General features: G+C 34.9%; 1 protein-coding gene and 1 pseudogene across 1 annotated transcript; both read right to left on the bottom strand.

Moving 5' to 3' along the window:
* On the bottom strand, positions 1,747-12,394 carry LOC109836338 (annotated as a pseudogene).
* Positions 6,271-7,476, bottom strand: LOC109836222. Its single transcript, XM_020404090.1, has one exon. It carries the CDS (start codon positions 7,474-7,476, stop codon positions 6,271-6,273), a length of 1,206 nt encoding a protein of 401 aa, XP_020259679.1.

Raw genomic sequence — 15,144 nt, 5'->3', positions numbered from 1 at the left:
TGCAACGGACTTCTCTGCTTTAGGCCTAATAATTACCGACAACCTATTGAGATCTGTAATCCTCTCTGTGCTGAGTACAGCACGCTTCCTGCTTACCCGATGCAGGATATTTTCAGTTGCTCAGTCGGGCTGGGCTTCAGTCCCTCAACGAAAGAGTACAAAGTAGTCGTGATTGCTAAAGATCATGGCTACAACTTTTCTCGCCCAGAAGAAGGGTCCCCGGGCAAGCTATCCATACGCACTCTGGGCGCCGAAGAGTCATGGAGAGATGCCGGAGATATTTATTTCAATACACGCCATGGTCCTATTTATATCGACGGGAAGATACACTGGACAATCTCCTATGCTAATTCATCAACAGATTTGCACCTGTTATCTATCGACCTCGGAACTGAAGAGGGTAAGGTAATAGACAATGTTCCGAACGACGACGGTCAGTTGCAGCTCACACAGCTCAAAGAGGGCATCTCTGTCATCATTACTTCAGAGTCGGACATCAAGATATGGACTCTCAAGGAATACCACAACATAGTTTCCTGGGAAAGAACGCATATCATTGAGCTCCCCCGCGCACCGGCAGGGACACCTTCCAGGTTTCCGAGACTCGTTGGCCTGTGGCAACGCGACGATGCTTTGCAGGTTTGGTTACACGATGTGATGATCCTGTACGATGAAGCAAAGAATTCTGAAGAAGGGTGCAAGATGTACGAGGAACCTGCAGTTTCAAGTACCTGGCGTCTTCACACAAGTTACATGCCGAGCCTTGTGCCTCTGAAACGAATAGGCTGTGAAAGCAAGAAGGTATTTGCTAATCAAAATCATTTGATTCAACACGAGGAACTACCACCTAACTGTACTCCTAAAAGGGTAGTCATTGAATTAAATCTTTAGATTTTCTTCGTTCTTGTATTCAATAGAGTGAATGGTTTTATGTAATACTACCACAGAATCTTAATCTACAATGATCTTTACATTCCTTGTAACTTGAGCCACTGTAACATATCAAAAAGACTGATCATCCTTCTTGTTTCTCTAGCGCGAATGCAGTAGTTGATAGAGCATTGATAAATAATTGAATTGGAAAGTGAACTATGCTTTTTTAGATTATCGTGCAACAAGTCAAAACTAGGCATACTTTTAGTATAAATGTTGAAGTCTCACAGCATTAGTTTCACGGTTCTCATTAGCATCCTTCACGGAAAATATTGACGAGCATGAATACAATGCATATCGAAATAAACAAACAAGGAGAAAAAACAGAGAAGAAAAGACTTTATGAGCTCCGCTAGATCATTCTTGAGAACAATCCTATATGTGCAATCAAAAATACCACCATTAATGTAAAGCAGTTACAAACTTACTATCCATCTAACATAGTTAATAAACTACTTCGTATTTCATTGCGCGAATCCGGGCATAGAAACACGGTAAATAAACGATCCAAAGGTTATTAGCGAAAAGAAAACGAACAAAAGAGAAGAGTTCTTTGGAAATCAAAATACCACCTTCAATGTAAAACCAGTTGCGAAATGACAATCCATCTCTGCTTAAAACATAACATGAAACAGAAAGCAATCTTTTGAGCTAGAAAAAACTCGAGATACAATCCTTCGTATTTCATGGGCAAACTTGGCAGAGAAAGGCATCAGATACAGACACACAATTCAACACAGTGAACATAAGCAAGACGACATTCCCAATCAAAATTTCATAGATAAACCACTGAAATCAGCGAAAGACCCCACAAAACCATTAGCGTTGATTCCATAAACTCCCTCATGCTCAAAAGTTTTTACCACATAAAAAGAAAGACAAAAGTCCAATGTTTTAACAACTTTAAACTCCCAAATATGATAATACCTACTAAAGACCAGACAAAATGTCCGGATCAATGAAATCATAATTATCAATCGTTAGTGTGATAATCTTCCAGTTCGAAATATCTATGAACATCTAAATCTCAACATGCAAGTGAAGAATTGTCCGATCGAATATTCTGCATTCGGAAAGCGTGAGGCTGTCCTCCAGCTCTGTGACATCACAAAAAAGCCTTTGTTTGGTTGCATCAATATCCTTCATACCCTCAACTATCAGCTTGATATCTCGGATAGTATACCAAGATCTTGCTTCAAGTTTTATAAGATACCCATTCATTGTGCAGATCAAGATATCAAACTTATCCACTGGACATAGAATCATCTGAAGGGTTGAACCATTTTGTATATTGCAAGCAAGTAATGAATGGTTATCTTCAAGAGATTTTCCCATGTTAGACGAGCCCTTGACGATTCTGAGAAATTCCCTCCATAGCTTCAATCCTAGCCTTCACATTTTGGATGGTATCTTTGTCCTTCACTACGAGCTTCAAAGTTTTCCCAGTTGTAAGGATCTTTACAAATATTTGCATAGTGCCTCCAAACAAAAGGTTGATCATGGAATTTTGGGAGATGTTGTAGTCAGCTAGTGTCTTCGATGCGTCACTTAGGTGATTGCCTTCAAAAAATAGCTCTTGATTGTTCGCGGGCATTCCCTCTCTTGCATAAACCTTGGTTTTGATGGCTTGAATTGTGTCTGACATGTTTACCTCCATCGTCACAATTTTTTTCAATTTTTAAGTTGATCTGAAACTGTAGCATCAAGAAATAGAATAAAATGATAAGTGAACAATTTAATGCAATGAGAAAAAAAATTAATGCCTAGTTATAAAGGCAAAAATAAATAAACGCACATAAGAAGGACATCTAAGCTAAGCTAAAGTGGCAGAGCTCTTAACGTAATGGGGATTCTCATATCTGATATAATAATAGGAAATGCTAAAATTCCCAAAAAGTTTCCATGCAAAACAATTGATGGATGATTAAAATAAAATGAGAAACAAAAGCTGAAATTATTTATCAGTAGGTTCTCAACCAGTCCAAAACTTCCAGATATCCAGATATTAGTTGTCACATGTATTTTCTTCGTATATTTGTTCCAAAATATGTAGAACATGATCAGCCATGTTTTAGAACTAAAGTTGCAAAGCCACCCCTTAGAAATATCATTGCAATGACAGGAGGCATCTGGCAACTGAAAGTGAAGGTTAAAGTGTGAAACAATGGAATCACTTTCGACAAACATTAATATATGAGCTAAACACAAACTCCTATCATGAATCTAATGATGTTGAAGAAAGTCAGAGCTGTTTTTGTTGTGTTATGCCTAAAGGGAAATGTATCCATAAGCACGAGCACACACAAAGAAGAAGAACAAATGAACATTGTTGGGAAGGCATGAATATAAGATATTTTCTAGTAGTTGTGAATTAGAAAATAATCCAAAGTAAATTGAGGCTAGCAAAGATATCCTGAGATGCCAGAGATTAACCTCACTAATCCTCCTCAGTCCTTCAGAATACAAAGTCCAAAGTGAATTTTGTTATTTCCTTCATGAACCCAAAAAAAATTCTGACAGATTTTATGATATAATGAAATAAAGACCAAGAAAGATGGTAGAAAGACATGAAGTAGACTGCTAATGAGGAGATGAGCCTTTTAGCAAGAACAATGATGATTATCCACTCAATCACAATTTCTTGTTGATAAGACCAATTAAACGAGGACTGCTTAAAACTTCAACGTAAAGCTTTTTTTTTTTTGGTAAATGAAAAATTTTATTCATCAACCAATATGAAAGAATATATACATCAAGAATCTCATCACATTTTGTGAGATGACAATGATTTGTATCTAGAGTTCAAAAAGAAGAGATTTTATACACCAGATATGCTCAAAAATCACATCAACAGGTTTATGCATCTCCTGAGCTTCTTGCTGCTGTTTTAGAACAACTGACACTACCAGTCAGTGCACCATCCGACATCAGATTGTGTATTGCTATGCTTATAAAGAGATCAACCAATTTTTGTAATTCCGTGGCATCTCACTGTTAAGGATAACTGTCATTAAGTCCATTTTGATGCATTTGATAATTTGCTCCACACTCCTGTAAGACTGCTTAAAAATCCTTCCATTACGTTCCAGCCATATGTTGTAAATTGAGGAGGTGAGAGCCATTCTTTTGACATTGATCTTGAATTCTTTCCTCCTTTGGTTAGCTTCATACCATCCTATCAAAAGGTTCTAGTTACAGCTTTTCCAATGGAATTGCAACCAGCTCATAATTGCATTCCATATATCTGTCGAAAATTTGCATTCAAAGAACATGTGATTACGAGTTTCAGATCCTGACCCTGCGCATAGCACACACTTGTTGATTTGAATGATCCCTCTTTATGTGATTACGAGTTTCAGATCCTGACCCTGCGCATAGCACACACTTGTTGATTTGAATGATCCCTCTTTTCAGCAGCTTATCCTGAGTTAGTAATCTTGTTGATTTGAATGATCCCTCTTTTCAGCAGCTTATCCTGAGTTAGTAATCTATCTTGAACTGCTAACCAAGAAATAAAATAGTGCTTAGGGTAGTTTAGCTTTCCCCAAATTGTGATACTCCATGGTACTGGCACTCTGTTTGAAATAGGAATAAGAGCATGGTATAAATCTGACAGGATGGTTTTTGAGCTCTTGCGACAGGAATTAATTAGGCTAATTAGGTTATCCACTCCTCCACAATAATCCAGAGCTTGGTTTCTGATTTTCAGCAGCTGCTTCCATAACCAGGAATCATTGTTTTTGATTTCCACTTGCCATACATTCATGTTCCTGAGATATGTACCATGGACCCATTTAACCCATAGAAGCTCTTTGTTAGTGTGTATGTCCCATAGAGTCTTTAAAGTTGCAGCCTTGTTCCATATGATTGAGGAAAAAATCCCCAGTCCACTATACTTTTTATCTGTGCAGGTTCTTTCCCAAGATACCAAAGGATTTTTCCCCCAAAGAAAATTCCTACATATATAATCCACCTTTTGGAGCACCTTGATTGGAAGAACATAACTGGAAGTCCAATATATTTGTATGCCAAGAATGACACTTTTAATGATCTGTAACCTGCCTGCATAAGACAAGTTTTTGTGCTTCAAATAATTCTGAAACTGGTTGGAAATTTTTGAGAATAGAGAGGAGCAGTCCAGAAATGTCAATCTCTTGCACACTAGGGGAACCCCTAGATATTTGATAGGCATTTTCCCTTCAGTGAACCCCAGATAGGATTGAATAGATTCCTTGGCTTCATCATCAACAGCCCCATAAAATATAGCACATTTGCTAGGATTTGCTTCTAAGCCAGATACTTCACTGAACTTTGTGACACACTGATATAGCTTCTGTATTGAAATCAAATCACCTTTGCTAAATAATAAATGGTCATCAGCAAAGATTAGGTGTGATATTTTGAGCCTCCCACATTTTCGATGGTATTTGAAGTCCCTGTCTAGCTTCAACAGGTCTAAGCTTCTTGAGAGGTATTCCATGGCTAAGATAAACAGGTAAGGGGAGAGAGGATCTCCTTGTCTCAGCCCCCTTTCTCCTTTGAAGTATCCATGTAAAGATCCATTTAATGAGATAGAATATTTTGGAGTACTGATACAAGTCATAACCCTGCTAGTCAGCACTTTTGGAAAACCCAGACCATCCAGCATATTCTCTATGAATTTCCAATTTACGGTGTCAAAAGCCTTTTTGATATCAATGTTAATCATAGCTCTTGGTGAAATGCTTTTCCTGCCATAGTTCTTTACTAACTCATGGGCTAACAAAATGTTATTTACTATATGCCTCCCTTTTACAAAAGCACATTGAGAGTCATTTATTAGCACCCTCATAACAGATTGTATTCTGTTAGCTAGGATTTTTGAAATAATTTTGTATAGACAATTACAACAGGAAATTGGCCTAAAGTCAGATGGGGAGCTTGGGCATTGTACCTTAGGTATGAGTGTGATGGAGGTTGAATTTATTGCTCCCAGTAATTTGCCATTTTTAAAGAAGTCTTCAATTGCAAGTGTAATCTCTTCTTCAATCACTGGCCATGCAGATTTAAAGAAAGATGCTCCATAGCCATCAGGTCCTGGGGACTTGTTATCTGACATGGAGAATATTGCATTCTTGATTTCTTCTCTGGATATAGGTGAGGATAAAATCCTAGCCTAATCTTCATTCAGACAGGGGCCATTTTGAATAATCTTGATGTCAGGAGGGGATACAGTACTAGCTTTTCCCATCAGGTTTTTATAAAAAGAGATTAGCTCATTAATAATGTCATCTCCCTCTGTGAGTACTAGCTTTTCCCATCAGGTTTTTATAAAAAGAGATTAGCTCATTAATAATGTCATCTCCCTCTGTGAGTCTGATACCTGAGCTGTTGTATAGGACCAAAAGAGATTAGCTCATTAATAATGTCATCTCCCTCTGTGAGTCTGATACCTGAGCTGTTGTATAGGACCAAAATCCTATTCTGATGTCTTTTGGCTTTGAGAATAGAGTGAAAATAGTTTGTGCATCTATCTCCTTTAATGCTCCATTGAGTTCTAGCTTTCAGTTGGAGGAAAGATAATTCACAGTTTAGAAGATTATTGTATTTTGAAAGGCTTTCTTTTTCCTGACTAATCAACACAGGGTTGAGGGGGTCTTCCTGAAGCTTCCCCTGAATATCCTCCAAAGCAATTTTAGCTCTAAGGACTTGTTCACTTATGTTTCCAAAGTGTTTTCTGTTTAAATCTTTCAGGTCATCCCTCAAAAGCTTGAGTTTGGTGACAACAGAAAACATACTATATCCTTCAATTTTTTTATTCCATGTAGCAGAAACTGTGGGTAAGAAATTGATATGATTTGTCCACATTTTGAAGAACTTAAAAGGCTTTTTCCTTTGAAGATCATCTTCATAGATTGAGACCACTGCAGGGGAATGATCAGAAAAATTTGGTAGCAAGAACTCCACATGACTTGAGTTGTGAATTTGGATCCATGAATCATTAACTAGAGCTCTGTCTAACCTGCACCAAACCCTTGTAGCATGATCCTGTTTATTATTCCAGGTGAAGAAGCTACCCAAAGCTTTCAGATGAGAAAGATTACAGTTTTCTATGAAAGAGGTAAAATCATTTGTATCTGAATCAGTGAGCACAGAACCTCCCAACTTTTCTTCATTACTAATCATTGTGTTGAAATCCCCACACAATAGCCATGGTAAATTTTCAGTTGTTTGAAATATTTGACAGAGTTCAGCCCATAACTCTTTTCTAATTACCTGATGATTAGAACCATAGATAGCTGACACTATACAATCTGTTCTGCCATCCACTGATTTCACTCGACATGTTATCTGTTGTGAAGAAACATGAGTGATTTGAACATCCAGAATATCAGAGTTCCATAAAATCATAATTCTGGCTTTCTCTGAGTTTGTCACATTAGAATGCCATTTCCAGTCTACAGCAATTCTTTTAGTCACACTAGGGATTTTAGTGTCCTTCAATTTAGTTTCCAAAAGAGCAATGAAAGAGAGATGATTTTGAAATAGATGCTGTTTCACCATGTGTTGTTTAGGGGATTTATTCAGACCCCTAACATTCCAAAAAGACCAGTTCATTATTTTGTTTCACCTCTATTTAAAATAGAGGGATCCATCTCATTAACTATGTCAACCAAAGGGGAAAAAGAATTAATAGCATTCATTCTGTTTTTCCCTTTTTTAACATTCATCCAGGAATTTTCAGGTCCTTGTCTGTTGGAACCATAAGCTGAAGATATAACATGCATAGGATTGGAACCAGCAGACCCTAAATGCAAGAATGATGCTGACTTTTCCATAGTGTTCTGAACTGTTGGCAAAGCATGATTTGCTCCTGCTAAAGTGGAGTGTGATTCTTTTCCAGACTGGCTTTGCAATTGTGTATTCTGAGCTGTTGGCAAAACATGCACAACATGCACAGAATTTCCAGACTGAGTTTGCTTTTCATCCATAGTCTTAGCAACCATTGTTTCTAGAGTATTTTCAGGAATTAAATCCTTTTCAGATTCAGATTTTGAGCTCAAGGTTGGATCTTCTTTGATAAATCCTGAATTTGGCTGACCAGAATTTTTGCTCACTTGAACATTGCAATTATTCACAGAAACCTGCTTAGGGACCCATCTCTGAATTCTTTGTTGCCTTCTGCAGACTGATGTATCATGTCCAATTAAGTTACATGATTCACACCATTTAGGCTTATGTTCATAAAAGACCTTTTGATTTATCATTTCACCATTTGGACCTTGAATTGATATGTGATCAGGATGTTGCAATGGCATTTTAACTTCAACTAGGACTCGTGCATAAGCTAATCTCTGTTTTGTTGCTGTGAGTTTGTCAGTAGCTATTGGCTTGCCAACAACACTTGCAATTTTGCTTATACATTTTGCATTCCATAAATTGAGTCTAAGACTTGGCAACTGTATCCACATTGGATAAACATTACTAGAGCACTTCTCAATTTCTTCATTCACAGACCAACGTTTAAGAAGGAGAGGTCTTGAACCAAAGAACCAAGGGCCACTTTCAAGAATTTCATTTAACTCTTCCATGTTATTGAATTTGAAGAGAAAAAGGCCTGGTTTCAACAAGAAGATTTCAGGATTTGCTATCTGAGCCCAGATTTTCTTAACAAAAGATTCCATAGCTTTAAATTTTGCATTTAATCCAATGACATGTCCAATGAGAGAGAATTTCCACATGGATTCCCCTTCTATCCATTCTTCCTGTTCAAATTTCACAGAATCTTTGGATTGAGAGGGAATGTAATCCAATGTCATACCACTTCCTGATTTCCTATTATCAGTAAAAAAACTGATCCAACTCTTTTTTGGTTCATTTACTGGATTCAAAGTAATGTCATCATTTAAAGCATTAATAGGGGGAAATCCAGCAAAGGCCACCTCATCCCTTGGTTTATCTTGAGTTCGAACTTTATCAGCATCTATCTTAGTCTCATCTCTCTTAGCAGAAAACAGAGATTCAGAGCTTGATTTCCTTATTGATTCAAGAAGATTAACTTCAACAACTTCATCATCAGCCCAGGCAGATCTTGAACTACTCGCCTCATTATGAGAGATGGAGGAATTTTCTAATTGACGAGTTTGAAAACCAATAGGTTGAGGAGATACCTGAGTTGCAGAATTTTCAAGAAAACCAATAGATCTGAAGATTTCTTCCATTGATTTCTTCTTTTTTTTCCCCTTTTGGCCCCGTTGACCCCATGATTCCAGAGCCGAATTCTTCTTCATCTTCAACGATTTTAGCATCAATACAATCCTCTGAGAATTGCAGATCGAGATCATTCAAACGTAAAGTTATGCGTCTTAGAGTTGTTTCATTCACACCCAAGTATTGAACGTGATCCTTCACTTTAATTTCCTTTTTTTAATTTACTTTTATGAATTCCCTATCATTGTGTTGTGAAGATTGGACATCAAAATGAAAATATACGAGTGGGTCCCCTTGTTGAAGATCTCATTAACAACATATGTGTTGTTTGTGGTATACACTGATAAGGATGGGGAGGAGGTGCAAGATGGGAGAATATTGATCTGTTTACTCCCTCTTGTACCAAATCTTGCACATTGAGGAATTTAGAAGGAAATGACCAACTAAGGAAAAACAAAGATTTTCAAAGTCTACCTTGATGAATGAAGTTTTGATTGGAGTTTGAGAGGGACGTAATGATTTTCTGATACAAGAAACAGCGTTAACTATTCAATGGTTATCAATGGAGGCTGATTAGACATTACCAATCAAGAAGTGGATTTTCAGGGGTAGAGTCAGCTAAGAAGGAGTTTGGCGATCATCTCGAAGATACCATTGAGAATGCTTCGCACGAACCTCATGAAATGAATAACTTCACAATTGGTATTATAAATAACTGAAAATTTACCAAACTATATATTACTTTAACAGAAAATCATTCTTTCTTTTAAGAGGAATCTTAGGATTGGCGATGGATTCCTTAAGAGCAAGCTTCAATATTGCCTAAGTATACTCCCTCGAGAATTCTTCTACCAAGGTATCAACCTAATGCAGCTGATAAACCCTAGCATGATTAATTGGAAATATCGAATCAGGGCGACAAAGCTCTCAAAATTAAGTTGATTGGATAGCCATTTGCATGCAGAACTAGATCAATAAAAATAGCAACAAAATCAAGCATTTTACCCAAAATAAACATACAATGTTACCATGCAAATAGAATGGCAACCAATAAATGGCAATCTTACCATACATAGTAAAACTTCCCTACTCAGATAAAAAATAGGCAAAAAATGAAGAAAAAATGGAGCTTTGTGATCAACACCTTGGATTGCATGCTGGAATCAGAACATTAGCCCTCCGTCAGAATTCTGGCTAACAGTAAGATGAAAGAGAGAATAATTGGAATTTTCTTCCTCGGTCAGGGTTTTTGTTGGTGAGCTTCACAATGTTATTGTGCGTTGGTGATTATAACTCTGACGCACAAAGTTGGACCTCAGTTTTGTTTGGGCGTTAAATTAATTACCTTCTGTTTGTACTCTAGCAAAAAAGTTCGGACGATGCTAACTGAAAAGGCCGATAAGACAATTTGGATAGTGTAACGTTTCTGAAATTTTTGAGGAAGTCCGATTGTAGTGTATATTTGCAGTTTCAGTCCAATAATGAGCTTTCATGATTTTGCAGATAATAAATGATATTTTTTTTATTTTTTTGGAAAAAAAGGACTGCTACCTTCTCATAAATATTAAGGTAAATTGCCTATAACCCCCCTCATCCATGCTTTTAATAGCATTTATCACCCACCAACTATTTTTCTAGCAATTAACACCATTAAGTTCACCTATCGTACCTATAAATAAGATTCTTTTTATCATTTGGGAGTCCCAGAATCTATTCAAATAATGCTATAAGTGGCTAATTTGAAGTTTGATGGTTGGAAGGTATGATTCTCATGGGCAGTGTACATGTTAAGATGAAAAAAATTAGCTTCAAATCATGAATGATTAAGCCTTGAAATAAAAGTTTGTTTCATGTTAAGATAACAAAAATTATATTGATCAGCAGGACAAGATTTTTTTTTTAATTATAAAATCCTTTTTGCGTGTTTGTTATTGAAAGATTATGTAACATCAATCAAGTTTTGTTCATTTTGTTATCGGTAGGTTATGTAACATCAATTAAGTGATATATGCAGTCAGATTTTTGGATAGTTCTTAGAACCCTCATGCCGCTCTAGTTCATTCATATAACTAAAACTTATCAAAATGTGGGCTGCAGGAAATATACATGCCTATTCTCTTCTCTTCAGTGTAAAACAATTTATTAACAGTCATTAAGGGGAATTTTGTGTAGTTTATTCCTCCATATTCCTAATATCATCTATTCTCGCGTATAAATATAGACGTAGACCAAACTACTCCAGCTCACAGGACATTCAATTTGGCAAAAGATACTTAAAAACAATTTCCATCTTAAAACACTTGCGGTTTCAATCATTGGTTATATCAATAAAGTACGTAAGCTTAAATCATTAAAAAGCTAATAAAGAACAAAGCTGAAGGTGAAAGGATCACCAGAGAAGTAGACGGTTCTATCCCTCCACCGACTGAGTATTGAAGCAGACAGCAGGTCCCCGCTGACCTCCAAATGCTGAGTATCCCTCTAGTCTCCTCATAATCACACGCATATCAAGTATAAGCTGCTGACCTCACTTTATCAAGTATCCTTGAACATTGCACCGTCTGATACAACGCTGAGACCTCTTTGCTTACAGACGACATAGAATTTCTCTAGTGTTTCACTGAGGAGCCCACAACTTCCCACGTTAGAAAGGCAACAATAGAGCAGACTAGTCGCAAGTAATCTGTAAAATTTACACAAAGGAATGAGAGAAAGAACAAGTACCGACCTAACAAATCTCGATTCTCACTGCAATACCTTGCAAATATCCTCATAATCCACAGCCTGCAACACCCTGCCATCATAAATCCGTCCCCTTCTCAATCTGCACCCCCATTCAAAACTCCAACAACCCCTTCAATTTGTGGAATCACAGCCCCAAGCCCCTCCCGATCAACCCGCTTCACAACCCCTTTCGCTTTCTCCTCCACCATCATCAACTCATCCAACGGCGAAGACCCCGCCATCTACACTCTTGCCCTCTTTAGGGTTTCTCCCCGATTCCACCGCCGCCTCCCCAAACCCAAATTCTGCACACGTGGGAGCGGGTTTCCCCGCGAAATTCGAAATGGGTTGAATTGCGAATTTCAATTTCAATTTCTCCCCTAACAGGCTAACATCTACACGCTTGCCCTCTTTAGAATCCGACCCCATCGTAGCAGCAGCAATCTGGCGCTGGTGACTCTCGCTCAGGCAGTGGCATTGGCATTTGAATCCTGCTGGCGATCGCTTTCGAGGCGATGAAATTGTCCTTTGCCCATTTGCGGAGCACAAAGTCTAAATAGGCGCCTAAACTTTGCACAACTTTTCTACGAAGCCTTTAAACTTTTATTTTGACTAGTTTTTACACACGTGCAATGCACGTGATTTAATACCATGATTAAGTATTTATGACAGTTTGTGCTCACTTTTTTCTTTAAACTCTTACATCCCGATTATTTTTTTATGTTTGTTTAAATGGGATACACCCAATTTAAATTTTCATGTTGATATTTGAATTGACAAAAAACAAATATAATATAAAAATAATTTGAATTTTCATATTATTTTTGACCGATATGAAACTAAGCTTTATTTGAGAAAGTATAGCATTGCAAAGTGAAAAATATTAAAATAGTGTTATACAAGGAAGGTGAATATTTAAAACCAATATGGCAAAATGATTGATTTAGAGTATGTTAAAACGATGCAAAAGAGAATATGAAGTTTATTCCTAATCATTGATAGACTTCATAAAAAAATATAAATTAAAGATTAATGCTAACTCTAGTATACTTTTATATGATAAAAACATCCACATAAGAATATAAAAGTACTGAAAAAATTCATGAAACTCCCTTCTAAAGATTGCTAATTTCACTCAAAATAATTAAACTATTCTATAAAATATTCATAAAATATTGTTTTTATTTCTTCTATTTTATTTTTTATTGAGTTAAGATCAATCCTTCTTCAGGTTTATCATTTATCATTTCTCGGACAATTCTAAAGTATTGTCTTCATCATCTACATCAATTGTGACATCAGGCTAATTTTGTATTTTTTTATGCTATTATCTTTCCTGTGCTCGTTAATTTTTTATCATCTCATTTAACTTTACAAAGAAGTCAAATGTACTTATGATGTTCAACACAAACTGCTCAAAATATAGACTTTGATTTTTTTTCTATTTCAATGAGAATAAATATTAATTTCATATATATAAAATTCTTTGTGTTCCTAATTTATTACTTAAATAAATTAGAAGCTATCTCTTTATTTTCCTCTAAAATGAATTCTTCTGATGTGCATCCAATAAGAATTTCTGTTATTTCAATAATATTACCTTTGCTCTATCCCTGTCATTTTCCATAAAGATCTAAACTAAATACCTGCATTATTCATTACCAATTTCTCTTAGATTATAATATTAATATTTAATTTGAAGAACACAGTATGGAATTTATGAATACTTACTAATTTTTCTTATGTCTTCCATGGAGATTTTTTCTTTGATTAGGATAAAGTTATTAAATTATTTTTTAATGTAACTCATTCAGTGCTTCATTAATAGATATGTCTTATGTTAATGCCAATTCAAGTGATTCATTGACGTTTTCTGAATTTTAGATTTATTTCCATCACTTTCCCATTTGCAATGGAAATAACTCAATTCTTTTAAAGTTATCTCTAAATATTCTAATAGTTTCTCCATATGTAATTCCTTGTATTCTTTTACCCTATAAATATTATTAACGTCAAAGATTAAAGTTTCTAAATTAAAATCAATTAATGCTAAGGTATAATATTATAGTGTTTTATCATTTCTATGGATTTAAACATCTATCAATTAATGTTACGAATGTATTTTGGCTACCCCAACTTATTACTAAAATTATATGAAATTACTTTAATTTATATAGTGCCGATAATTTTTAATCTATAATATTTTTAAAAATTTTATCCATTAACCGGATGTTTTTAATCAATTCTTATTGTTTTTGTTTACCAGTATCAACTTAGACTATTCTTAGATGTTGAAAATGGATAGTAAATCCCTAAATTAGAAATTTTAATATATATATATATATGAAAAATACCAAACAATTACACTTTTCTTTGCCAAGTTTTAAAATTTTAGCCCATTTTTGTGGTTTTGAACTTTGAGGGTGTGATTTATAATTTTTAAAATTTTGAAAGAGTTTTTAAAAAAATTTACTTTTAAGTTTGGTAGTTGTAAATTCTATGTTTCATGTGTTGGTGGTAATTTTTTAAATGTTAGTATATTTCTTGTAACTCTAAAATTTTGAGGGTATCTTTTGCAATTATTATAACTATAGATTAATTTTGAAAAATATTAAATTTCAGCGGTCTACCAATCGACGAATTTGATGTTTGCTAGTTAAAATTTTTGAAAATTTAGAGTTTTTTTTACGATTTTTAAATTTTGAAGGAGTTTTTAAAAAATTTTGAGGTTAATTTTGGCAAATTTTAATTTTTTAGGTGTCTAAGGGTAATATCTTGAATTCATCTTATTTTATTTACAATTTTTAGAATTTTAGGGTGCTTTTTTATAATTTGAACTTTTGAAGGTGTTTCTATAATTTTTGAGATATTGAGGGTGTTAATTAAAAAATTTAAATTTAAATGTCAAAAATTTTAGGTGTATCATGGTAATCTCTTGAATTCATCTGTGTTGTTTGTAAGTTTTAAAATTTTAGAATTTTAATGTGCTTGTCTGTAATTTAAACTTTTGAGGGTGTTTCTATAATTTTTGAGACATTGAGGTGTTAACTGTAAATTTTAAATTCTTTGCAAACTGATGTTAATTTTTTAATTTCATGTTTTTTATTTTAAGTTTTGAGACATTTGGATGAGTTTTATAATTTTGAACTTTTCAGGATCTTTTCTGCAATTTTAAAACTTTTTATGGTTTTTTTGCAATACTTCATGTATTATAATATGTTATCTACTTGTAATTTCTTTATCTTAACAAACTAATATCATTTTTATGTTTTATATATTTTATTAATATTAGTTTTT

This window comes from Asparagus officinalis, chromosome 4 (assembly GCF_001876935.1).
Source record: "Asparagus officinalis chromosome 4, Aspof.V1, whole genome shotgun sequence".
NCBI lineage: Eukaryota > Viridiplantae > Streptophyta > Magnoliopsida > Asparagales > Asparagaceae > Asparagus > Asparagus officinalis.
This window is presented reverse-complemented; position numbering and strand designations above follow the sequence as displayed.